This window comes from Paroedura picta, chromosome 6 (assembly GCF_049243985.1).
Source record: "Paroedura picta isolate Pp20150507F chromosome 6, Ppicta_v3.0, whole genome shotgun sequence".
In the NCBI taxonomy this organism is placed as follows: domain Eukaryota; kingdom Metazoa; phylum Chordata; class Lepidosauria; order Squamata; family Gekkonidae; genus Paroedura; species Paroedura picta.
In genome coordinates this window covers 577,637-603,382 of record NC_135374.1, presented here as the reverse complement: position 1 = coordinate 603,382, position 25,746 = coordinate 577,637, and the positions used below count along the sequence as shown (strand labels likewise).

The following is a 25,746-nucleotide window of genomic DNA, read 5'->3' as shown; positions in this document are numbered from 1 at the left end:
GCCAGCTGGGTGACCTTGGACAGGGCACAGTCCCATTAAAGCTGTTCTCACAAAGCAGATCTGTCAGAGCTCTCAACCCCAGCTACCTCACAGGGTGTCTGTTGCGGGGAGAGGAAGGGAAGGCAATTGGAAGCTGCTTTGAGACTCCTTTGGGCAGAGAAAAGCAGGGCATAAAAACCAATTCTTCTTCTCTGCCCCATCCTCACAGTTTATTCCTCAGCCCCTTTCTCTTCCCGCCCCAGCAGTCCTGCAGCCCCACACCACCTGGCACATTGCTAGCTCAAGGGAAATGTTCAGTGGGGAGACACCCATTCATGTCTCTGCATGTGTCATTCATAGAACCATAGGGTTGGAAGGGACCTCCTGGGGCATCTAGTCCAACCCCCTGCACTGTGCAGGACACTCACAACCCTCTCGCTCATCCACTGTCACCTGCCACCCCCTCGAGCCTTCACAGAATCAAAATCATTCCCTTCAGCACAGAAAGATTTCCCTAGAAGATGGTTTTGGATCCTCGACATATCAAGCATGTAGACCCCCAATTCCAGGGAAAGGATACCGTCCCTTCCAGGGCTCTCCCTCTTGCCAGCTTGGTGTAGCGGTTAGGAGGAGTGCGGGCTTCTAATCTGGCGAGCCGGGTTCGATTCCCCACTCCCTCACATGCAGCCAGCTGGGTGACCTTGGGCTCGCCATGGCATTGATAGAGCTGTTCTGACCGAGCAGTGATATCAGCACTCTCTCAGCCTCACCCACCCCACAGGGTGTCTGTTGTGGGGAGAGGAAAGGGAAGGCAACTGTAAGCCGCTTTGAGCCTCCTTCGGGTAGAGGAAAGCGGCATATAAGAACCAACTCTTCTTCTTCTACTACAACTTCTTGCCCTTTTAAGATCCCTCATTTGTCGTTCAGGTAAGTGACTTGCTGAAATGTCGGTGGAATTTTTCCTTCCCTGTTCTCAGAATCTCTTTGGTTTTCACCCCGTAAACAATGGGATTCATCATGGGAGGGACGAGGACATATAAGTTGGCCAGAAGGATGTGGATGTAGCCTGGGATGCTGTGGCCAAAGCGATGGGCGAAGAATGAGAAGAACGCAGGGGTGTAGAACATCAGAATGACGCAGAAGTGGGACCCACAGGTGCCCAAGGCCTTGCGCCTGGCGTCCTTGGAAGGGAGCCAGAAGACAGCTCTGAGGATCAAAGCATAGGACACCGCAATCAGCAGGACATCTAGGCCGATGACCAAGAGGGCCACCATGAAGCCGTACCAGATGTTGACGCTGATGTCGGAGCATGCTAAACGGGCAATACCCATGTGCTCACAGTAGGTATGGGGGAGGATGCGGTGCCGGCAGAAGGTCAGCCGCTTGACCAGGAAGATGACGGGGAAAATGACGCAGAAGCTTCTGACGACGACCGCCAGCCCAATTTTCCTAATGACAGCGCCGGTGAGCACTGTGGTGTACCGCAGGGGGTCACAGATGGCGACGTACCGGTCCAAAGCCATAGCCACTAGGATGGCTGACTCAGCAATGAAGGTGACGTGGATAAAGAACATCTGGGCCAGACACCCCTCGAAGGAGATCTCCCCGGCCCGGAACCAGAATAGGGCCAGCATCTTTGGCACCGTGGTGGTCGAGAGCAGCAGGTCTGCGGAGGCCAGCATGGAGAGGAGGAGGTACATGGGCTGGTGGAGGCTGCGCTCCGTTAAGATGACGAACAACAAGGAGCCGTTCCCAAGGAGCGCCACCACGTACATCATGCAGAAGGGGATGGAGACCCAGACGTGCGAGGCCTCCATCGTGGGAATGCCGGCCAAGACGTACGTGTTCGGAGCAAAGGAGCTGTCATTCCCATCCTGCATCCCAGCAGTCCTGGGCTCTGCTCTAGAAGGAGCTTAGAAGGAAGAACAGAACAAAGAAGACCCACTTAGGGCGAGAACAAATAAGCATTTCCCAAGGAAATGTGTTTTCCCAGTGTCAAATGCTATTGCAAAATTGTCCAGTTCTCTTAATCCTTTTTTTCACGGCCTTCCCAGTTATGGTTGTGGGACTTTGGCAGAGGCCAGATCAGTTTGGAGTATTGATCCTTTATCACTGAGCAACCCCTAAAGGGGGGGGAGGTGGCCTTGGTCACTCACAGACATGTGTGTGTGTTGGTGGGATGGCAGAATTTGGGGGTGGGTCTGGGGAAGGGGGAGTTAGGTGGCTTTGGACTAAAAGCAGCGCATGGGAAAGCTCTTCATCCTGGCTCTCCGTCTCCTTCAGTCTTCAGAGCAAGCCACTAAGATAAGATTTAGTTCTTGTTTCATAAACAAGTTACAGAACATTGGAGGATTTTCCGTCTTGAATTCTAATCTGTTCCTTTCATTTCTCTCTACAATTTTCTCTCTGGCCTTGATTTAAACTTTCCTGCCCGCTGTCCTTATGAGTAGCTCAGGCTGGCAGCATTTGGGCCACCTGATTCCAGACGGAGGAGGTTTGAGGGCTCTGCCTCTGGCAGTAACGGAGGTGAGAGGGGAAAGTGGGGGAGGGGGCTCTCTTTTGCTGCTGGGGAGGGACAAAGAGTTCCCTTTCCCGGGTGACTTTTCTTCTGCTGGCTGCAGAGTGCAAAGCTAAGAGCTCTCTGCCGACATGTTGGAGGTTCCCAAGGGGACTGCGTTGAGCTCGGGGTCTCCCCTCTGCCCGGCCCACCACCTCTTGCTCTGTCCGGCCTTGGGACCTAGTTTGGCACCACTTTTCACCTCTTGGGACCCCAGACAATATTTTTCTGCCCAGCACCACATTGCACACTCACCTCTGAACGACAGGCACTTGTGCAGCAAAAGAAGAGCTGCATTCGAGTCCAGGATCCCCGTCAAGATCCACACGATATTCAGGGCAGGAGATCTGACCAAGGGGCTGTGGCTTTCCATAGTTTATACCCTGAACATCTCGTGGTTCTGGACTTGAATTGGGTTGTTCTGCTGCACACCGACACATCTGCCCTTGGAAATGATCCTAGGCAGCAACTGAATAAAGTTTGCAACTAAGACCAGCAAAGTTTCACTCTGGGCACCCACAGCATGGACACAAAAGCTGCCACCCAGGATGAAGGTGTCCTGGATGCAAACTTCTTCCGTTGCTTCAGACCAACTGGGCTGGCCACCTGGATTCATACAGCAGGGGCCAGAAGACACTTTGCTGTTCTGAATGCAGAATATCTGCTGACGTGGCATGTGTCCTTTCCTTGGCCCCCTCTTCCAAAAGAACCACAATCAGAGAGCAGCATGCACAGGGCCAGAGGGTGAACCCTCTCTCTCCCCCCCCCCCCGAGAAGCACAACTTAGAAATGCTGCAGCTGCCGGTTTCTCTCCCTCCCCCCCCCATTCCTTTTGTTGGCATTTCCCCACATTCCAGAGAGTTCTCTCAGATTCTACAGCTGCAAGAGTAGCTTCTGTTTTGTGCACGATTTGCTTTTGGAAGGCCGGATGGAGCTCTGCAAGGCACTTACCCGCTTACAGATGGGCAGGTCTCCGGCGGTGCCAGAGAGGGTACGATCTCAGGTGCTGCGTCTGGCGAGGGAGGAGCTCCTGCCAGGGACCTTCATGGACAGAGCGGCTTATGCTGCCTTCCTCCAGGCAGGCCCAGGGGGAGCCGGAGAGCCAAGGGATGGGCAGTGCCAGCTAGTGGTCTCCCTGGGCTGGGGGGGGGCATGGGGCAGAGGACCCTTTGGGGTTTATGTTTTGGGCTCTGGAGGGGCCTCCCTCAGACCAACTGCAACCCCCCCCCCCGAGTTTCCTTGGATTGCCAATTCCTCCTTCTGTCTTTCCATGTTTTCCTCCTAAAAAGCAAAATACTGGCTGGCTACAGCATTGGAGTCATCAGGAAGGGCTTGGGGAATGGGAGGGGGACCTTAGAACCAAGGAGGGAAACGAACAAAGAACCAAGGCTTGTAGGGAAAGTGTTAGAACAGCTAAAGCCCAGTATGAGCTTAGGCTAGCAGGAAACGCAAAAAAACAACAACAAAAAGGGCTTCTTTAATTATAGGCAAAGTAAGAAACAGAATAGGGACGTGGTAGGACCATTGCAGGGACCAGAAAGGGACATTGTCACAGGTGACGAAGAGAGGGCTGGACTGCTCAATTCTTCTCAGTCTTCTCTTGCAGGGGGAATCATGCTCAGCATGGTGAAATCATTTCAAGTGATGAGGGATGGGATTTGTGGCCTAGGATCACTGTAGGGGTAGTGCATAAACTTCTAGTTTCTAGTAAAAGAAACCAAATCCTCTGGGCCAGATGAATTGCATCCAAGACAATTCTAGGAGAACAGACGAAGTGCCGGAAGGTGGGAAAATGTTGACCCCATCTTCAAGAAGGGGGAAAAGGAGGATCCGGATGACTACCGACCCATCAGCTTGACGTCTATAGCTCGAAAAATAGGACAGTTCAAAATGAGCCCAACAACAGAAAAAAAGACCTATCCTAGGCTACGATAAACAATTTCACAACGAGTGCAACAAACGTGTCTAGTCTCTTCTTTTTACTTGAACAACCAAAACGGCCTCTAGATTATAACCGTTTTCAAGTCAGTTTTCATCAGTGGTTGTTTTTCAACTTACTGTTTGCTAATGAAGTCCTTCACTAGGATCAACAGGGGACTTTTGACTAGACTGCCCCGTACCTGTGAGCCAAAGGCCACATATATATTATTTAAATCCTGCCAAGAAGAACTGATCCTAGTGAAGGACTTCATTAGCAAACAAAAAACAACCGCTGATGAAAACTGACTTGAAAACGGTTATAATCTAGAGGCGGTTTTGGTTGTTCAAATAAAGAGAAGAGATTAGTCATGTTTGTTGTACTCATTGTGAAATTGTTTATTGTAGCCTAGGATAGGTTCTTTTTTCTGTTGTTGACGTCTCTAGTTGGCAAAATTTTAGAACAAATCATCAAACAGTTGGTCCTTGAGCAGCTAGAGCAGATGGCTGTAATTATTAAGAGTCAGCATGGCTTACATTTATTAGAACCATAGAATCATAGAATAATAGAGTTGCAAGGGACCTCATGGGTCATCTAGTCCAACCCCCTGCACTATGCAGGACACTCACATACCTAATAAAATAATTATTGAGTTATTGTCTATTTTTATTTATACTTATTTATTTATATCATTAATTTGTTTTAACTTCCTTCCTTCACTTATCTCCCCTCTTTCTCTCCAATGGCAACCCAAAGTGGTTAACATCATTCTCCTCTATTTTATCCTCACAACAGCCCTGCAATGTAGGGGACCAGCCCAAGGTCACCTGGTGATCTTCCATGGCAGGTCCCAATCCAGCTGCTATAGCACACCATCTCCTTCAAGATTAACTACCTAGAAAGCACCCAGGAAGGCCCCTGGCAAAACCAAGACAAGAGACCTTTGGAAATACGTAAAGGCTTTTAATCTGAAATCCTGAAACTCAACCTTGTGCAAAGCTCCGGCTGCAGCGCGGGCGCCAGGAGGGGCCTCCTTCCGCCCCCGCTCTCCCCTGCCTGCCTGCCCTGGCTCAGAGCTTGTATGTCCGCTGCTGCTTGGAGGAGGGCTGGGCCGAGGACCCCCGTGGGCCGCTGAAGGGCTTGGCTGCCCAGTCTGTCCCCACCAGCGCCTGCAAGATCTGCTGGGCGGAGAAGCCCTGGTGCCCGACCCGAGAGACAGGAGGGCCCGTGTCGCAGAGGGAGGTGTTGGAGTGGGCCCTCCGCGCTCTGCTCTGCTCGGCTCTGTCGGGCCTTCTGGGTGGTTCGTCTGCGGCAAGAGCCTGCAGGCGCTGTTGGATTTCCAGCAGCCCCTGGATCTCTTTGGGAGTCCAGTTCGCCCAGAAGACATCCGTGTTCTGGATCTGCTGCAGGAGCGCCGGGATGTGCGTGGCGGCCTGCTCCCGGATGGTCCTGGGCCCCACGGCGCTCCTTCGGATCATCTTGGCCACCAGCTCTGGGGCCTGGCCGAGCCCCGGCCCAGGGGGGTTCCGTCCAGGATTGCTGGCAATGCTCCCCAGGAGGTGCCGTATGATCTGGTGAAGGAGGCTTTTCACCGTGGCGGAGACCAGCTGGCCCGCTTCGCCCTTCGGGGCGCTGCTTTCTCCCTGGCTTTGGTCATAGCTGCTGGCTGTGACGTTTGGGGCAACTTGCCGCAGGGGCCGTGGGTTGGGTGGAATCGACCACTCCTTGGCAGGCATCCTTTCGCAGGGGGGGAGGGAGGGGTGGCCGCCGGTGGAGACGGGCCAGGGCTTCTTGGGCAGGCCTTTCTGCAGCACCTCCGCCAAGGGGCCCTGCAGGCAGGTGTTGTTGTGGTCTCCGCTAGGGCAGCCCAAGGTCTGGGGTGGAGGAGGGGGCAGCTTGATGATTTCCCGCACAGCTGCTGGGTTCCTGGCCAGCTCCACCACCAGCTTCATGCCCTCTGGGGAGCCGAAGACCTGGCTGATCTCCGGGGCTTTCTGGATCACCTGCTGGACCTGCGGGTTGTTGGTGACCAGCTCCTTCATCAGGTCCGGGCTGGAGAGCTTGCCCTGGATGAAGGGGTTCTCCAGGAGTTGCAGCATCAGGTCGGGGTTGGACATGAGCTGGCTCTGGAACTCTGTGAAATTGGCCGTGTTGAGGCCGAGGCTGGCCGTCAGCTCCCGGAGGCCCTCGCTGGCAAAGGAACTCCTGAGAAGGGGCTTCCGGTCCAGGGCGGGGTGGGCCGCAACGGCCGAAGCTTGCCGGGACTGGGACCCCCGGTGGGACCGGACGACCACGTAGATGGTGGCGTCATCGTCCAGGTGGAGCCTGTGCTGGCCCAGGCTCTTGTGGTCCTTTAAGATCCTCCCGGCGTACACCAGAACCACTCGGTCTGGGGCAGAGGAGAAGTGGCGGCCGACGTGCTCCTTGAACTCCCGCACAAGCATGTCCTGGTGGACCAGGAACTCCTCCTTTTGCCACGGGGCCTTCACGAGGATGCGGACCACTCGCGGCTCGGCGGCGGCCCCGAGGTCCACGCTGGGGATTTTCTGGCTCTCAACCATGATGCTGCCAAGCTCCGATTCTTCCTCCTGAGAACAATCAGCCGCTCTTGCCGGTAAGGATCTCGGACCAGTTCCTTCCTTTCGGCTGAACAAGAGCACCTTCTCATCCCACCCGATGGAGCTCTGGCTTCTTCGCTCAGTCCCCAGGCGGGCTCTGGATTCCCGCTTCTCCCCTCCCCTCCCTGACCCTTCCCGGGGGCTCCAACCACCTTCTGATGCAGAACCAGGGGTCTATGACCTCACCGCTGAGGTCGCCGGCCGGCTGCTGCTGCTGCTGCTCAGAGCTCTGCAGGCTCAGCCCCCCCCCCCCAGCCCAGCCCAGCCCAGCCCAGGATCAACCCTGCGGCACTCAGAGACACCAGTCTGCAGGAAGGGGGTCCTGATGCCAACTAGGGGGCACACACTGATAAGAAGTGCTGTTGGATCTGAATCACCCCCAGAGGGACTCCGGTGGGGAGCCAGGTTGGTCTGAAGCACCAGAACAAAGTTTGAGCCCAGAAGGGGCATCTCGAAGACCAGCAAAGGAAATCCTACAGTGCACAAAGCCTGGTCTATCCCTGGGAGGCAGAATCATGAACCTTCAGCTCACTTCTTCTGCCCACATCATGCGGTCCAACTCAATGGGGAGAGCAATTCTTGCTAGGATTGGTCAGTGGGAAAAGGAAACCAGGACAACAAAAGAGCACGGTGGTTAGAGAGCGATTTCTCAGGGGAACAGGCTTCCTCGGGAGGTGGTGGGTCTCCATCTTTGGAGATTTTTAAGCAGAGGCTGGAGAGCCATCTGACGGAGAGGCTGATTCTGGGAAGGCTCAAGGAGGTGGCAGTGACAGTGGGTGCATGGGTTGGACTAGATGACCCAGGAGGCCCCTTCCAACTCTAGGATTCTAAACATCTGGAAGAAGTTCCTGACAGAGCAGTGTCTCAGTGGAACAGGCTTCCTGGGGAGGTGGTGGGTTCTCCATCTTTGGAGATTTCTAAACAGAGCCTGGAGAGCCATCTGACGGAGAGGCTAATTCTGTGAAGGTCCACGGGGTGGCAGGTTACAGTGGATGAGCGATAGCGTTGTGAGTGTCCGGCAGGGGGTTGGACTAGATGACCCAGGAGGTCCCTTCCAACTCTAGGATTCTGTGATTCTATGATTCTATGATTCTACATGATCAAGGTGGACACTGGCCAGAACATGGCACAGCTGAGGGAGGTGGTGCAGGACCGGGGATCATGGCGGCAGCTGTGCCATGGGATTGCCAGGAGTCAGAATGGCCTGAATGGCAGACAACCACAACAGCCCCTTCCACCAGGCCCACTCAAGCGGAGAGGCCGCGGACCGAACCAAGCAGCAGCTCTTCCCCTGAGCCACGGCCCCTGGAACACGTGAACCCCTGCCTGCAGGAATTAGGCTGGGAGGCCCCTGGGCACACCTGTGGGCATGTTGCCCCCACCAGAAGGAAATCAGAAATGTTTTTTTTCCACGGAAGTGAATGGAAACTCTCAAAGACCAGCATTAAGAATCCAAAGAGCTTCAATTTATACAGTGCAGAGAACAAAACCCATTAATTTGTGGGTGGAGCCTGGGGAGGGAGGGGCTTGGAGGAAGGGAAGGACTGGGGAGCTTAACCCCATGCAGCCCCCCCCCCCACAAAGCAGCCACGGCCTCCTGGGAACTGTTTGCTGCTATGCCAGGAGATCTCCAGGCCCTGACAGGAGCTTGGCAACTGAAGAATGCCATGTGAACGGGCGCTTTAGTGGGGCGCTGGCTGTGACAGGTATTCCCCCCCCCCCGCCTTGCGGAAGCCTCATGTGCAGACCAGACGACCAAAAGCCACATAAATGCCTGCAGGAGAAACGCTTCCATCCACCTCTGCCTCTGCCCTCCAGTCCCGGAAGGGGAGGAAGGGGACTGAGGGTGGGGGGGAGAGGCTTCACCACCCCCTAGGAACACACACACACACACACAAAGCTGCCCTATTCCGAATCAGGGCCCCTCGCTCCCTCAAGGTCAGGCTTGTCTGCTCTGGCTGGCAGCTGCTCTCGGGGGTCTCAGGCTGAGGTCTTTCCCTGGTCCTTTTAACATGAGGTGCCAGGGGCTGAACCGGGGGGGGGGGGGGGCTGGCTTCTGCAACCCAAGCAGAGGCTCTGCCACTGGGTCACCAGCCAGGAGCCCGTGCCCTCCCCCTCCTCCCTCCCTCCCTCCCTCCCTCCCGCGGGAGGAGTCTGTGCATGACAGGGAGATGTGTTTGAGGGTCTCCTTAGAGCGACAGGTGCTCCGAGTCCAAAAATAAATACAGAAATAAATAAACAAGAAGGAAAGAAAGAGGGGCATTTCCCACGGCTTAAAAATAGCACAATGGTTGCTGATTGAAAACGCTACTAATTTGCCATAACGCACGACGTCGTAAACAATCTGCAACAATCCTGAAACCGACCCGCAAAAAGCGCTTCGTTGTAGCGCTTCTAGGGGAATCCAGAAAACTGGATTCACCCTCCGGATAGCGATACACTCCTGCAACCAATCTGCAACAGTAGCGCTAAAGACCTGTGCGTTACCATTGTTGCGGGTTCTTCAAAGTCCCTCCTCCCGAGCCTGTCCTCCAAACTTCCGGCGAACTGTTCGCCATTTTTTTTTTCTCCGAGCGAGCGGGGATCTACGAGGCAACGGGACAGCGACTGGCTTTCAAGCACGATCACTTTCGGAAATTCTGCCCGGACACCACAAGAGTTTTTCACAAGCACAGTGGCACACACCGTCACGTTCCCAAAATTTGCCCAAAGCTTAAAACCCCTTCTACCATCGGCCAGTCCTAGCGGAGTCAACGTACAGGGAGCATTTTAAAAAATTTTCCTCTGAGCGTGCCAACGAACATTCGCCGCTCGCAGTCTCCTGCCTAGCTTAGAGGGGTTCAATAGACATGATTCGTGGTGATTTCATGAGGGGCGGCTTATGTGTAGTGGGTCTTTGTGTGGTTCCCAGTGCGTGCTTGTGCTTGGGTGCGGACAACCCCTTCCATTGGCGGCTAGACCTCCGGCAAGCGGAGTTGCCGTCCCCCGTTCATTTTAAAAAATTTTCCTCTGAGCGTGCCAACGAACGGTCGCCGCTCGCAGTCTCCTGCTTAGCTTACAGGGGTTCAATAGACATGATTCGAGGTGATATCATGAGGGGCGGCTTATGTGTAGTGGGTCTTTGTGTGGTTCCCAGTGCGTGCTTGTGCTTGGGTGCGGACAACCCCTTCCATTGGCGGCTAGACCTCCGGCAAGCGGAGTCGCCGTCCCCCGTTCATTTTAAAAAACATTCCTCTGAGCGTGCCAACGAACGTACGCCAGTTACATGTCATGTTTGGTTGATTTATGCTGTGGCTGGTGAATATTATTGGGGAACTGCCGAGTACTGCCGCACTTGCTCTCGGTTGAACACCGGCATGCGTTTGTGTAATGGCGGACATTTTCCTAAAATGGCTCCCGCTGCATGTTCAAACTGCTCTTCTCGCGTGTAAACGAATACGCGCATGCGTTAAGTCAAACAACAAGGGCGCCAATCTGGCCATTAGGAGCAGATCCTGTTCCCGCGCGAGGAGTTTTGAACGTGACATGTGACCTGATGTGGCCAATGTGCGTGTCCCCTGCTGCCCTCCACCAATCAGGAGCCGGCTAGTCCCTTTGTCTTTGTGTGCGGGAAGGTATATGATCCGTTGCACCCTGCACCTCCCACCACCATTTTGCTCAGCTACTAGCAAAAGCAACATGGAATCGTCTTCTCAAGCCTCGTCCGTCCCTGCAACCGGCCGTGGCCCAACTTGGAGGGACGCGGAGATCAGGGACCTGATCGGGATTTTCTCGGAGGAGAAAATCCAGGACGCGTTCCAGTCCTCCCACAGGAATAGGGAGGTTTTTGAACAAGTGGCTATTAAGATGCGCGCCCTGGGCCACAACAGGACCGGCCTTGAATGCCGGTCGAAGACCAAGACAATGAGGGCAGAGTACATGCGTGCCGTGAACCATAATAAGGGTTCCGGCAACGAAAAGGTAACCTGCCCCTACTTCGAGGAGCAGCGCCAGCTGTACGGGGACGGGGAAGGATCCGGCAGGCCGAAGCGCGTCGGCCGGAGCCTTAAGGTGGTTCGGAAGCCGGCTGCCCCGGTCGAGGAACCACCCGCTGAGGAGGATCCCGGCGAGGGAACCTCCTCCAGCTTTCGCCCTCCACCCCCCGTCCAGCAACGAGCCGCGGAATCGGTAACGCTGGACCTGATCGCCATCGCTCCTGGGGAGCCAGAGGAGGCTCCTGAGCAAACGCCCCTTGCCTCCGGTAAGTGATTTTCTTTTTATTTTATATTTCCTTTTGAGCAAATGTGTGTTCTGACGTTTGGGCATCGTTTTCTCGTGTGTTCGTTGCAACGCATAAGACGGTAGGCTGTGGAGTGCTTGCTGTGGTTACTATTTGAAACGGTTTTAATTTTATAATTTTATAATTTAATTTTTAAAAGATTTTAAAAGAAGGTAGGCTGTGGAGTGCTTGCTGTGGTTACTATTTGAAACGGTTTTAATTTTATAATTTTATAATTTAATTTTTAAAAGATTTTAAAAGAAGGTAGGCTGTGGAGTGCTTGCTGTGGTTACTATTTGAAACGGTTTTAATTTTATAATTTTATAATTTAATTTTTAAAAGATTTATTAAGATGGTTGGCTGTGGAGTGCTTGATGTGGTTAGTATTTGAAACGGTCATGTTTAACCAACAGCCCCAAAATATTTGCAGCATGCCTCGCCCATAGGCCTTCTGCAGTACTTTGGCTCACAACTTTGGGAGCTTGCTTTGTGGTTCATGGTGTATGCTTGCTCGTTTTTCACTATTTTCTGCTCTTGTCCACAGAGACACAGTTGCCAGGGACGGGGCCCCTAGAGTCTCCAGCAGCACCTGACGTGGATAGTGATTCGGGGGCATCAACTAACATTGGTAAGTATTAGTAAAAATAGGGGGGGGGGCTGTTTTAACTGCTTTGTGCTTTTCTGTTTGTGCAGGGCAGCAGCACTGCTAAGAGAAAGAAGAGAGTCCCTCTGCGTTGCTGGTGTAGGCTTTGAAGCTGGCTTTGCCACCCTTTGGTCCTAGATCTGTTTTTTTTCCTTTTTTTGCAGATTTCATACCCGGAACACAGGAGGAGGAACAGCCTAGGGTGCTTGGACCTCCTGCCCGGCGCAGGCGGATACAGATTCAAGATGGTGAGCGTGCATGACCTGTTCCTTTCGAGCCATAGCTGCAGGACAATGTCGCTAGGCACTAACCATGTGCTCCCTTTTAATTGTTGAGAGTCCTGCTGTGAAAGTAGGCAAAAGTAAAAGCACACCATGGGCAAACAAACAATAGCCATGTGCTCGCCGGGGATTGTTTAAATTCTTGGCAGGAAAACACGGGGACAAAAAAGAACACCATGTCCACCATGGTGTGTTTTGACTTTTTTGATGTTACTAACAGTTTTGTTTCTCATTTTTTGCCAACAGAGGTTCTTTCAGATGAGGAGGAGGAACCACCCCTGGCTCCAGGCAGCCCACCACCTAGAGGTGCGCTCCCAGCAGAGGAGAGGCTTACGAGGGAACGCGGCAGGCTGAGGCGCGTCTCCGTCTTGACAAGCGTGGGAGAGAGGCTCCTTGAGCACTGCTATGAGGAGTCACGGCGTGCCGCGGCCGCTGACCAAGCCATGCTCACACTCATTGCCCAGGAGGGGAGAAAATTGAGGGCAGTCCTTAGAGAGACAAACCAAATCCTACGCGAAGGCGTGGAGGAGGTGCGTCTGATAAGGAGACTCATGGAGAGGGCTGTAGCGGTCATGGAAAGGGCCTACCCTCCACAAATCGCCCCCCCACCACCACCCACACCAACACCACCACTTCCAGCACCCACCCCACCGACTCCCTCTCAGAATGCCTCCACCCAAACAAGAAGGAGGACTATTCTCGGAAAGAGAAAAATAAAACCAGCAGACAAGTACTCCCCCTCCTAGTTTTGCCCACTTTTTCTATTTCATGTTATCTGTGTTTTGTTGTTTGTTGAATAAAGTTTATATTTTTGACTCTGTCTCTGTGTACCCTACTGTAGAATCTGCAAGGCTGAAAGCGGCCTCTCTAGTGATTGTGTATATTGTGGTACTGCTGTGTGGGTTGGAGGTTGGAGGGGTGTTAGTTCAAGGAGTTTTAGGAGTGTGGTGTGGGGTTAAATATGTGCGAGTTTAAGAAGTCACACTGGAGTCTTGTTATAAAATTTGCAATAACATTTTATTTTAAAAAACATTTTAACAGGGGAAAAACATTAGGGAATGAAACTTGGAGCCCCACCAGCACCACCACCCCCCACCCCCCTGGAAAACCAATTTTTTTTAACAAAAGTATACATTTAACAGGGGAAAAACATTAGGGAATGAAACTTGGAGCCCCCCCCCCCAACCCCTACCCCAAAACACAAACAGGAAACAAAACTCAGGTCCCACCGCTCCCCTCCCCAGCCCCTTCCATCGCCCTAACTCTCCTGCACAGCCGTCCCACGGTCCCCCTAACTTTGCGCCGGAAGAGCTCTTCGTCCTCCTTCTTCTTAACTGTGGGGAGGGAGAAAAAGTACACATTAGTACCACACATATTTTCAAATTTCTTTAGTTTACATGCATACACTTTTAAGTGGCCTTAGCCACAGTGTGAGAAGAGTTGGGCAGTGGGGAACATAACCTACGCTCTTCCGCCTCCCTCTGTTGCCTGTGCTGCTCAATCTCCCCTTTCAGCTCCGCCACTTGAGCCTCCAGGGAAGTAACTCTGGCCTCCATGGCACGCAGCCTTGCCTCCACAGTTTCAGCTATAGAAATCAAACAAAGAATTTGATCACACTCCAAAAGGAAGCATCACATCAGGCTCCCATATGGCTCCGTGTGGGTACACACACATGGGTCTCCCTCACAGACATAAAACTCTCACCTGCAGCCTGTCCCGAGGTGGAAGGTCCCTCTTCCTCCCCCTCCTCACGCTCAGGTGCTGTTGCCAGCTTGGATGGTGATTGTGTGGCTGGGCAAAGAAAAAGACAAATCATAATTAAAAGCACACAAAACAGAGATGAAACACAGCTGGTGGACACACCACAGTTAGAGTCTAAGCGCATAACCAAAGTGGTTCTACAGTACTGGCTGGCTAAGTCTGAGGGGGTTGACAGCATCTAAATACTTTCTCGAATTTCATTGGGGACAGTAGGGGAAAGAGGCAGCTAGTCATTCCATGCATGTTTAAGGGCAAAACACAACGAGGGCAGCACTCACCCATATGCCTCCTCATGTCCAGGGGGGGCTTCCCAGCCTTCTCCCATATTTTCACCATCTGGTCGTGGAAGACCGTCCTCCCACTTGGCTGCGGGATCCCCCCCCACTGTTCCAGACTGTTTAGGAAGTCCAGCTTAAGGCGCTTGAATTTTGTCCGGACCTGCTCCCAGGTCCGGACATAGCCCCTCTCCCTCAGCTTTGAAGCCAACACCAGGTAGGCACCCTTGGTGTGGCAATGGGTGCTGGCCATTAGGCGGCCAACACTTTTTGATTGTAGCACAAGCTCCAGAAGTGCCTCAGCCTCGGCGCGCTGCCAGAAGGAGCCCTTCCGTGGCTTCGGCATCTTCGGAATGACGGTTAGGGAACGAACGTGCGTTGCTCCGATCGACCACCCCGTTTTTTAAATGTATCAAAGCTGCCCACCAATAAAATTATTCCTTGGAACATGAGTGGATTGATCCTCCGGTTTGACAGGGGTCGCCAATACTTCCTGGCTACCCGCCTCCCCGAACTTTCCCCATTCAGCGCTTCCGTATTGTGTTTGTCAATTTCAGTGGGGAGTTAGCATTTAGGGCTGTCAAAGTGCTTTTGGACCAGAGAATCCCCGTTTTTTTGCTGGCAAAGTACACAAACCGCACAAGACAAGGTTAAACAAAGAACACAAAACTTTATTCAACAACAGAGTAGGAAAAACAATTAAACACGCCTCCTGTTTCTGTAGATGTGGGTGGCTATGGCGTCCCGAACCTTGCACCCCTCAGCATATATCCTTTTTCTCCTTGCTTCAGGGATGTCCTGTGTATCCTGAAGGACTACAGGTTCAGGTTCGTCCTCAGGGAAGGGGATGTTATGTCCCTTGTCCTCGCATATGTTGTGCAAAATCACACATGCGATTATCAGCGGAGTCACATTGTCAATATGTACATGGAGTCGTGACATTAAACAACGGAACCGTGACTTCAAACGTCCAAAGGCACGCTCCACTACATTCCTTGCCCGGGAGTGACTGAGGTTGTAGTGGCTCTGCACGTCCGTCCTTGGCCGCTTGTAGGGAGTCATGAGCCAGCGTCGTAATGGGTAGGCTCCGTCCCCGAGGACCAACGCCGGCACACGCACGCCCTCAATGGTGGCGGTGGGGTTTCCTGGAACAAAGACCCCTTCGTCCATGGCTTTCCTGAGGTTGGATTCCCTGAAAACAAGGGCATCATGCCTCCTGCCACTCCACCCCACCTCGGCATCGATAAACCGGCCGGAGAAGTCCACTGTTCCTTGCAGGAGAACAGAGCAAAAGTCCTTCCTGTTCCCGTACTCTTTTATGCTTCCCCCGGGGGCACGGATAGGGATGTGGCTTCCATCGACGGCCGCAAAACAATGCGGGAATCCAAGCCTGGCAAACCCGTCCATACTCTGGAATAAGGGAAAGAAAAGAATATAAGCCATGGCATGTCAGCGTGGGGTGTATCGCGTCTTCGTTGCTGACCTGTCAAACAAGAAAAAAAATCTAAAGGGCAAAGGGGATAGAATGACACTCACCGCTCCCAGCCGGTCTCCGAGGCACACGACTTTGCTGAACAATTCCGCCTCCATGGCGAGGCAGAACTCCTTAAGGATATCGCCAACCGTAGTGACTCCGAGTCCGAATTGCTGGGCTACTGTCCGGAAGTACTGAGGGGTGGCCAAGTACCACAATGCGGCAGCCACCCTTTTTTCAACTGGAACGGGGCGCCGCATGCCAGTGACTTGCCTCTCCATGCGTCCACGTAGAGCCTCCACGAGTTCAAAAAATGTCCCCCTCGACATCCTGAAGTTGGCAATCCAGTGGTCATCATCCCAGCGAGTCCACACAAAATTCTCCCACCAGTCAGAGGATCGTTCGTCCACCCAGAACTGTCTGGGGAACCGGACCTCTGCCAGAGCTTGCCAGCGTTTCTTGGCCGCCATGGTTACCCTTACAGAACGTCTTCTGCTGCTGGTCAGCGTTCCGGCCACCCGTTCTCGGTACTCCGCGATAGCAGACGTCCGACGCGACAAGGCGATATTCATGCGCTGGACCACCGCGAGCATGTAAGCCAGCAATTGAAAAATAAGCCTCTCCATTGCAACGTTGACCTGTGCTGCGGGCAGTAGGCTACGCAAACAAAAGAGTGAGGCCGACCGCGTGTCTGCCCAGGTGCATATAAGCAGGTAACCTGTGGGCGTGTACTGTGGGCGGGGATTAACCAATCAAACATGTCAATGCATCTGGTTCCTAGAAAACAATAGAAAACACGTTCCAAGGGCGCCAATGATTGGACGATAACGCGTTGCTACGGGGTTTCCTGGGTTTTTTAAAAAAAAAGGGAACCCCGACAAGTTCGGCTTCAGGGTCGAGGTCAAAGGTGTGCCTGCAGTTTGATTGACGGGCACGGGAGGCCAGAAGCGCTAAAAAGGGACCTCCTTTGTAGCGATAAGACGGAGAACCGGAAGCCTGTGGGTTACGAAAGTGGCGAGAAGTGAAAGTGCCAAATTCCGCAAAAACCGCAGCTGTGCGTTACGGGCACGGCTAGTTACATTTCGCTACTTGAAGTAGCGCTTTCACAAACGGCAACCAAATAGCAACTTTGAGCTCTGTGCGAAATGGCCCAGAGTCTTGCTGCAGCCCCCCAAGAAAGACGGCGGCTCTTCCGCCCGCTCGGCTCTTGTTGCTCTTCTGGGAGTCCTCCCTGGAGAAACCCCTCTGTGTGTGGCAGGGGGGGGGCTGCGGGGGGCTCTGGGTTGCAGCTGCCCACATTTTCCACAACCTCAGTCTTGTGCTTCCTCTCCTAAAATTTGGCCCAGGGCATACTTTTCACAGATGGACCTGCAGAAGGGGGAGGCTCACGTGACTGCATGACCCCCCCCCAACCTAAAAGAAAAGGTCTCGGCATACGGGAAGCAGTGGTGGCTGCTGAGCCAGCGGTATGACCCTTGGGAGACCCTTGCGCCTTCCCACCACTGCTGGATGGGTTGGGCCAGAGAGAGAGAGGCAAAACTAGCCCTCCAGGCCGCCCTGGACGTGGGGGAGTAGAAGGGGCAGACGGTCATTCCAGCACACTCTGAAGTCCGGTCCCCAGGAGCCCCAGGACTTCCTCTCTGGGCTCCCCAGGTGAGCGTCCCTGCTCAGGTGCCGCCGTCTCCGTCTTAGCAGCACGTCCCTCCCACCTTGGAGAACATATGAATGACTCGCTCCTGAATCTGCCGTGTTCTCACCCCATAGACAATGGGGTTGAGCATGGGGGGCACAATGATGTAGAGGTTGGCCAGCAGGATGTGGATGCAGCTGGGGACGTTGTGGGCAAAGCGATGGGTGAGGAAGGAGAAGAAGGCGGGCAGGTAGAACATCAAGATGACGCACAGGTGGGAGCCGCAGGTGCGGAGAGCCTTGAGGCGGGCCTCCTTGGACGGGAGCCGGAAGACGGCCCGGAGGATGAACACGTAGGACAGCGCAATGAGCACCACGTCCAGCCCGGAGGACAGGAGGGTCGTCGTGAACCCGTACCAGACGTTGACGGTGATGTCTGCGCAGGCCAGCCGAGCGATGCCCATGTGCTCGCAGTAGGTGTGGGGCATGGTGCTGTGGCCACAGTAGGGCAGCCTCTTGAGGAGGAAGACGGTTGGGAACATGATGCAGACCCCTCGCAACATGGCCGCCACAGCCACCTTCCCGATCACGGAGGGCGTCAGGATGGCCACGTAGCGCAGAGGGTCGCAGATGGCGATGTAGCGGTCAAAGGCCATGGCCAGCAGGATGGTGGACTCCGCAATGAAGCTGAAGTGCGTGAAGAACATCTGGGCCAGGCAGCCGTCGAAGGAGACCTCCCTGGATCCAAACCAGAAGATGGCCAGCATTTCCGGCACCGTGGCCGTGGACAGCATGAGGTCAGCCACGGAGAGCATGGCCAGGAAGAGGCACATGGGCTGGTGGAGGGTGCGGTCGGTGGCGATGAGGAAGAGCAGGAAGGAATTCCCCGCCAGCGCCAGGACGTACATCAGGCAGAAAGGGACAGAGATCCAGATGTGGGATCCCTCCATCCCTGGGATGCCGGTCAGGACAAAGGTGATGGGCTCGAAGCTGCTGTGGTTGGGAGCCATGGGGTGGGACGCCGGTCTTGGTGGGCTGCGGCTCCTAAGGAGGGAAAGCAGAAGCAGGTTTGTGGCCTTCCACGTGTCTTTACCATCAGAACCACACAGAGCCAGAAGAGGCCAGAAAGGGCCATCCAGTCCAGCCCCTCAGCCTCTCGGGGTCTTCAGGGAAATACTGAAGTCACCAAACAAATAGCCAAATTCTGTGGCATCGCATGCAAAGTGCAACCAAACTGTGCTCTTGGAAAGTTGCCTTAAGTAATCTTGAGACGTTTTTATAGTTTTATAATGTTTTAAAGCAGGGGTAGTCAAACTGCGGCCCTCCAGATGACCATGGACTACAATTCCCAGGAGCCCCTGCCAGCGAATGCTGGCAGGGGCTTCTGGGAATTGTAGTCCATGGACATCTGGAGGGCCGCAGTTTGACTACCCCTGTTTTAAAGGCTTGATTGTTAAGTGTTTTTATTGTTGGACATTTGTGCACCACAATGATTTCTTGGATTATGGTTTTGTGGATTATGTGAGTTCTGTAGCTGGCTTGGAGGTGCCTTTTAATACCTCTGATTTAGATCCCATGCGGGACCCAGCAGGGTTGAAACTCCCCTGCCTCGTGAACAGGTGGCAGCTCCGAGCAACACGCCGGAATATTTGAGGTTAGGCCCTGGATTTTGGGAACAGGATGTCATATTCATGCTTTGAAAATCGGTTTTAACCATTATTGTCATTTATTTATTTATTAAATGTATATCCCGCCGCTCCCAGACAGCTGTCTCGCGGCGGGTTACAGATAAAACCCCAATAAATTGTACAATTGTTGACCCCATTAAAACAAGAATTAACCTCCTGCCCTGTGGCGGCAACAATTCCAGCTAGCTGTGACCCGGAGCCAACGGGCCTCGGAGGGCCGGTTCCCCACACCCAGCACTGGCCGGCTGGTGGAGACTCTGTCGGTCTCTAGTTCTCCTTTCTACTCACCTGCCCAACGACCAGGGGGGCCGTCAGTTCCTCCAGGTCCGGCCTCAACCTCAATGACCAAAACTTATACAGACCCAGAGACCGAGTCTGAATGTCTGAAACCGGCTAAACGAATTTTCACTGCTGGCCTCTCTTGAAAACGGAATCCCCCACCCCTACAAACACACAGCCCTCGTATGCGCTCTTGCTCCTGGCTGGGAAGACCACCCCTCCCCTCCCCATTAAGGGCCCTCTGTCCCAAGGCTCCTCAGGGAACATCCCCAGGAGAAACAGCCTGCGCTTGGACATCGGAGGGGCCGGGGCTGAGGGGCGGGGAGGGAAGGGAAGAGGCATTTAGGCAGTTAATGTTCTGTACAGCTTTAAAAATCATTAACTACCTAATTGTTCACTTGCCCCTGGGCTGTTCTAAGAGTGTCCCAGGACTATGGCCAGGCCACAGACCCTGCCCCCTGCCTCCCCTGCCCCTGCTTCCACTGTCAAAAGACATGCAGAACGAAGCACCCACGCATGTCCTAGGGTTGCCAATATCCAGATTGGGACTGGAGTTCTCCTGGAATTATAAAATTGAAAGGGTACAGAGGAGAGTGACGAGGATGATCTGGGGCCAAGGGACCAAGCCCTGTGAAGATAGGTTGAGGGACTTGGGAATGTTCAGCCTGGAGAAAAGGAGGTTGAGAGGGGACATGATAGCCCTCTTTAAGTATTTGCAAGATTGTCACTTGGAGGAGGGCAGGATGCTGTTTCTGCTGGCTGCAGAGGAGAGGACACGCAGTAATGGGTTTAAACTACAACGATATCAAGGGAAAAAATTTCACAGTCAGAGTAGTTCAGCAGTGGAATAGGCTGCCTAAGGAGGTGGTGAGCGCCCCCTCACTGGAAGTCTTCAAGCAAAGGTTGGATACACACTTTGGATGCTTTAGGATGCTTAGGGCTAATCCTGCGTTGAGCAGGGGGTTGGACTAGATGGCCTGTGTGGCCCCTTCCCACTCTATGATTCTATGATTCTATGACTGATCTCCAGAATGCAGAGATCAGCCCCTCTAAAGAAAAGGTTTCTTTCTCCAGCTTCATGCAGTGGTTAAAGAGTGATGGCTTCTAATCTGGCAAGCTGGGGTGGATTCCCTGCTCCTCCTCCACATACAGCCAGCTGGATGACCTCGGGCTAGTCACAGCACTGATAAAGTTGTTCTAACGGAGCAGGAATCTCAGGGCTCTCTCAGCCTCACCTCCCACATAGGGTGTCTGTTGTGGGAAGAGGAAAGGGAAGGCAAATGGAAGCCACTTTGAGACTCCTTCGGGCAGAGAAAGAGACATATGAGAACCAACTCTTCTAATTCTTCAATAATCGTAGGGCTCTCTAACCCTGTCTGTGTCATGATGTGCTCCGCATACAAATTAAATTGGCAAGGAGACAGTATACAGCCTTGCCAAACTCCTTTCTCAATTTTGAACTAATCAGTGATTCCATGCCCGGTTCTCATTGTTGCTTCTTGACCTGCATATAGGTCACCTTTAAGACCAGCAAAGATTTATTCAGGGCGTGAGCTTTCGAGTGCAACACTCTGATGAAGAGTGCTTGCACTCAAAAGCTCACGCCCTGAATAAATCTTTGTTGGTGTTAAAGGTGTTACTGGACTCTGATTCTATTGTGTTACTTCAGACCAACATGGCTACTCATTTGAATCTTTGCATATATGTCACTGTTGCTTCTTGACCTGCATCTTATCTGTCAAGAGACAGATAAGATGCTCTGGTATTCCCATCTATTTAAGAACTTGCCACAATTTGTTGTGCTCCACAAAATCAAAGGCTTTAGCATAATCAATGAAGCATAGAATCAGAATCATAGAAGGGTCCTCATGGGTCATCTAGTCCAACCCCCTGCACTATGCAGGACACTCACATCCCAATCGCTCATCTACTGTCACCTGCCACCCCCTTGAACCTTCACAGAATCAGCCTTTCCATCAGATGGCTACCCAGCCTCTGTTTAAAAATGTCCAAAGATAGAGAACCCACCACCTCCCAAGGAAGCCTGTTCCACTGAGAAACTGCTCTGACTGTCAGGAACTTCTTCCGGAGGTTTAGACAGAATTTCTTTTGAATTAATTCGTTCTGCTCTGTCCCTCTGGGGCTGGAGGACCTTTGGCTGGGCCGGAATGCCCCAGACGGGCTGCTCCAACTCCCAGCTCTTCACGGAATCCAATTAACAACTTTGGAAAGCATCAGGGGCCTGGGCAGGATTCTGGATGCTGCCTTCGCCACGGAGGCCCAGGTCACAAATGTCACCCAGGTTGGCGACCAGATCAGGCTCAAAGTCTAAGTTCTCACTTTCAAAGCCCTAAACGGTCGGAGACCATCATATCTACAGGACCACCACCTCAGGATCCCGGCCTCTCCCAGAGCCAGGACCTTTTGGGTGGGATGCTCCACCAACTGAGACCAGCTCGTAAGGCAGGGCTGCTCCACCAGGCCTATAGGTAAAGGTAAAGGTCCCCTGTGCAAGCACTGGGTCATGTCTGACCCTTGGGGTGACGCCCTCCAGCGTTTTCATGGCAGACTCAATACGGGGTGGTTTGCCAGTGCCTTCCCCAGTCATTACCCTTTACCCCCCAGCAAGCTGGGTACTCATTTTACCGACCTCGGAAGGATGGAAGGCTGAGTCAACCTTGAGCCAGCTGCTGGGATTGAACTCCCAGCCTCATGGGCAAAGCTTTCAGACGGCTGCCTTACCACTCTGCGCCACAAGAGGCTCACCAGGCCTATGGCAGAGGCCAAAAAAGCTCTGCCCTGCTGAGCTTCATAGAGTTGGAGGGGGCCATAGAGGCCATCTGTATCGGCCCCCTCCTGTAGCAATCTCCCCCAGACATGGGAATTGCTAGATACTGTTGGACCGGCAACTGCTAGATATTCTTGACAACTGACCAACCTTCGGGGTTCTTAGTTAACAGGTTAGTTGTTATTGCCAGTTTTTGGAAAGCTTTGAGTTTGTTGTCCTACGCAATGTTGCCGCCTTGTCTTGCCCTCCCTCCTCTGTTCCCGTGCTCTGTGGACCCCATCTTCTACCTCCATGAGCCAAAAAGGAGGGGGGTATAGAAATATGGTAAATAATAAATAAATAAGCAAGCTCTGCAGGGCCAGGACTTGGCAGGCAGACCACCAAAGAAGGCTCTGAGGAGGCAGGCCAGGGCAAATGACCTCTGCTCTGCTCTTGCCTGGGAGGCCCCGGTGGACTTGCTCCAAGAGTCCCGGGAACTGTCAGCTTTCCCCCCACCACCACCAGCAGCCTGGCGAGCAGACATGGAGCAGGCCGAACTGCATTGCCCCACCACCACCACCCCCCGGCATTCCTTCGCACCAGACCAGGAGCACGGCCGGAGAAATCGCTCCGGCAGGAGGGAGGCTCTGAAAAGGACGGCCCCAAGAGCCAAACACAGAAGGGTGGCACACAGCCAATCGCTCTTCGGGGCAAGGTGAGGAAACCCAACCCACCCAAACAGCTGTCGGGGCTTCCGGGGATGTCTTTGCTCCTGGCTTCCCTGTAAGCCCCCCGCAGGACAGCCCCATCACAGAGCCACCCGCCCAGGCCTCCTCAGGGGCAGGATAGCTGCTTCAGGGACCGGGCCGGGGGAGTGGCGGGGCCGAGAGGGCCGTACAGCGCATGCAAGTGACGGCAGCCCCCATCCTGAGAACGGAAGGGGGGCCCAAAGTGCAAACGAAAGACCCCTTTCGGGCCCTTGCTGTCCGGCTGACTCACCCCGCTGGTCCTGCAGCAGCCAGGGAGAGGGGCAGGATGCTCCAGCTGCAGCAGCGCTGGGTGGAACCAACGGACCGAGGTGGGAGGCCTGCAGGTGCCCCTCCTGCCTGGGGAGGCTCGTGGACTGGCCGGCGGCTCCAAAGCCCCGGGACCTCCAGGGACCAGGCGGGGCTCCCTGGGCCAGACTGTTAAAGATTAATAGGTCCTTCCGCTGGGCTTGGCTGAGCAGCCTCCTCCCCCTCCGCCACGTCCTGGGACATTCCCCAATCTCCCTGGCAACCTCAGCCTCCCCAGGCCCCCAGCAGCTCCCCGGGGGTGCTATGGAGGCGGTGCCAGGGTTGCCAATCTCCCGGTGGGACCTGGAGATCTCCCAGACTTACTGCTGGCGTGGCTCCAGCCCAGATCCCCAGAACGGGCACCCTGAGGGGGACTACTTGCACCTCACCCACCAGTTCTCCCCTACTGATGCGAATGAAGTCTAAAATGCAGAGGCAAAAGCCCCCCCAAGAGTGGAGGTCCCCCCCCCCCAGGTGACCAGGGCTAGGAGCCATTGATATTGTCATCCTGCATGACTCAGTCACCTCCCCTTGCTCAGTGATCTTAGACTGGTGCTGTTGGGTCAATTAAAGTCCTCTTAATGTTCCTCAAGCTGTCATGCAGTAGTCATATTTTTAGGGGAAATACTGTAGCCATTCAACCCCAAGCCTGAATAACAACCAGTACTTTCTTATGCCACCTTTATTCCTCATCAGGGCCCACAAGGAAGGAAACATAAAATGCATTAAAACTTCTGGGCAATTAAAATACACTTAAAATGGCCACAACAATGTATTGCGACATTTGTCTTGCCTGGCCAAGGGCTTTGAACCTCCCTGCCATCCATTTCAGCCCCACTCAGCAAAGGTGGCAGCTGCAGAGCCCAGACAGACCTTTGCCTCTTCCTGGCTCCACAGGGACAGCTGCTTGCGGGGCCTGGAGATTTCTGGCCACTCATCATGTGCTGCTGGTCTCTTCGTTTGCTGCTCTCTCATGAGCCCCTCAAGACCCACCGGCTGTCTGGCCCAGAGCGGCAGTCCCGAGGCGTGCTTTAGCACACGAGGGGTGGAATTCGCATCCTGCTGCAGCTGAGTGAGGCCAGCCCCGCTGAACCCTGAAGCTCCGCCAGGGCCAGGAGAGAAACCTATAAAGGGGGTTCTTGCACAGGCAAGAGATGGACGCTGCCCTGAGGCCCCCTCCTCGGATTCATGTGGCCCACCTCCCACCCCCTGCCACGGGCTGCCTGCCTCCTCCTCCTGGCCTGGTGAGTTTGGCCACGCTTTGCGGCCCCTGCTCCAAACACCCCCCCCCTCGGCCAGCACAGGGGCTCAGAGCCTTTCCTGTTTTGCAATCTTTCCTTCTCCTTAATTTAGTGAGGGTTTTCTTCTTATTATTATTATTGTAAAGGAACGTGCTGACACATTCTTTTTTAAATCATTATCGTTGAAGAATAATCATTGGACCATTTCACCGAATTGGAGCCATCATTGCCTCTTCAGGCATCCTGCCCCGGGGTCTGTGCAAATGTCGGTTCTGCCAGCAGAGTCAGCCAGGGAGGAGGAGCCAGGGAGGAAGAGGATTTTCCAGGAGCTGTTAGGAGCTCATTGCTGGGGTGAAGGATTAACTGTTATTTATTTAATTAATTTATGCCCTCCCATTCTCCCCAGGAAGGGGGGGGTGAAGATGCAATTTAATAAAGATAAGTGTAAAGTTCTGCATCTGGGTCAGAAAAATGAAAAGCATGCCTACTGGATGGGGGATATGCTTCTAGGTAGCACTGTGTGTGAATGAGACCTTGGGGTACTTGTGGACTGTAAACTAAACATGAGCAGGCAGTGTGATGTAAAAAAGGCGAATGCCATTTTGGGCTGTATCAACAGGGGCATCACATCAAAATCACAAGATGTCATAGTCCCATTGCATATGGCACTGGTCAGACCACACCAGGAGTACTGTGTGCAGTTCTGGAGGCCTCACTTCAACAAGGACGTAGATAAAATTGAAAGAGTACAGAGGAGAGCGACGAAGATGATCTGGGGCCAAGGGACCAAGCCCTATGAAGATAGGTTGAGGGACTTGGGAATGTTCAGCCTGGAGAAAAGGAGGTTGAGAGGGGACATGATAGCCCTCTTTAAGTATCTGAAAGGTTGTCACTTGGAGGAGGTCAGGATGCTGTTCCCATTGGCTGCAGAGGAGAGGACACGCATTAATGGGTTTAAACTTCAAGTACAACGATATAGGCTAGATATCAGGAATAAATTTTCACAGACAGAGTAGTTCAGCAGTGGAATAGGCTGCCTAAGGAGGTGGTGAGCTCCCCCTCACTGGCAGTCTTCAAGCAAAGGCTGGATACGCACTTTTCTTGGATGCTTTAGGATGCTTAGGGCTGAGCCTGCGTTGAGCAGGGGGTTGGACTAGATGGCCTGTATGGCCCCTTCCAACTCTAGGATTCTATGATTCTATGAAGCAGCTTCTTCTTCATTCTCTTCCCCATCATTTTATCCTCACAACAACCTAGTGAGGTAGGCGAGGCTGAGAGTGTCTGACTGGCCTCAGGTCGCCCAGCATGCTTCCGTGGCACAAG

General features: G+C 53.5%; 4 protein-coding genes across 5 annotated transcripts; 1 reads left to right on the top strand and 3 right to left on the bottom strand.

Moving 5' to 3' along the window:
* Positions 1-767: 767 nt before the first annotated feature.
* LOC143839274 (olfactory receptor 52B2-like) lies at positions 768-3,039 on the bottom strand. Its single transcript, XM_077341064.1, has 2 exons — positions 2,792-3,039; positions 768-1,891 (listed from the first exon to the last, which is right to left on the bottom strand). The coding sequence occupies exons 1-2, from the start codon at positions 2,907-2,909 to the stop codon at positions 903-905; spliced, it is 1,107 nt and encodes a 368-aa protein (XP_077197179.1). The 5' UTR covers positions 2,910-3,039; the 3' UTR covers positions 768-902.
* A 2,357-nt stretch (positions 3,040-5,396) lies between these two features.
* On the bottom strand, positions 5,397-7,221 carry LOC143839270 (ubiquilin-1-like). Its single transcript, XM_077341059.1, has one exon. The coding sequence runs from the start codon at positions 7,013-7,015 to the stop codon at positions 5,525-5,527; it is 1,491 nt and encodes a 496-aa protein (XP_077197174.1). The 5' UTR covers positions 7,016-7,221; the 3' UTR covers positions 5,397-5,524.
* Positions 7,222-9,863: 2,642 nt separating this feature from the next.
* LOC143839269 (uncharacterized) lies at positions 9,864-13,028 on the top strand. Its single transcript, XM_077341057.1, has 4 exons — positions 9,864-11,312; positions 11,875-11,958; positions 12,138-12,221; positions 12,501-13,028. Exons 1-4 carry the CDS (start codon positions 10,691-10,693, stop codon positions 12,998-13,000), a joined length of 1,290 nt encoding a protein of 429 aa, XP_077197172.1. The 5' UTR covers positions 9,864-10,690; the 3' UTR covers positions 13,001-13,028.
* A 2,461-nt stretch (positions 13,029-15,489) lies between these two features.
* LOC143839265 (olfactory receptor 52B2-like) lies at positions 15,490-23,902 on the bottom strand. Of its 2 annotated transcripts, XR_013231676.1 has the most exons (3): positions 23,127-23,902; positions 15,827-18,437; positions 15,490-15,700 (listed from the first exon to the last, which is right to left on the bottom strand). XR_013231676.1 is itself a non-coding variant. In XM_077341054.1 (2 exons), the coding sequence occupies exon 2, from the start codon at positions 18,401-18,403 to the stop codon at positions 17,453-17,455; it is 951 nt and encodes a 316-aa protein (XP_077197169.1). In that variant the 5' UTR covers positions 18,404-18,437; positions 23,127-23,902; the 3' UTR covers positions 15,735-17,452. The 2 variants fall into 2 exon arrangements, 1 of the variants encoding a protein (XP_077197169.1); XM_077341054.1 differs by lacking the exon at positions 15,490-15,700 and having other exon boundaries at positions 15,735-18,437.
* Positions 23,903-25,746: the final 1,844 nt, after the last annotated feature.

Coding starts and splice junctions, on each gene's coding strand:
- LOC143839274 (XM_077341064.1), bottom strand. CDS start 2,909: ATGGAAAGCCACAGCCCCTTGGTCAGATCTCCTGCCCTGAATATCGTG. Junction 1,892..2,791: donor CAAGTGCCTGTCGTTCAGAG/GTGAGTGTGCAA, acceptor CTTCCTTCTAAG/CTCCTTCTAGAGCAGAGCCC.
- LOC143839270 (XM_077341059.1), bottom strand. CDS start 7,015: ATGGTTGAGAGCCAGAAAATCCCCAGCGTGGACCTCGGGGCCGCCGCC.
- LOC143839269 (XM_077341057.1), top strand. CDS start 10,691: ATGATCCGTTGCACCCTGCACCTCCCACCACCATTTTGCTCAGCTACT. Junction 11,959..12,137: donor GGGGGCATCAACTAACATTG/GTAAGTATTAGT, acceptor CTTTTTTTGCAG/ATTTCATACCCGGAACACAG. Junction 12,222..12,500: donor GCGGATACAGATTCAAGATG/GTGAGCGTGCAT, acceptor TTTTGCCAACAG/AGGTTCTTTCAGATGAGGAG.
- LOC143839265 (XM_077341054.1), bottom strand. CDS start 18,403: ATGGCTCCCAACCACAGCAGCTTCGAGCCCATCACCTTTGTCCTGACC.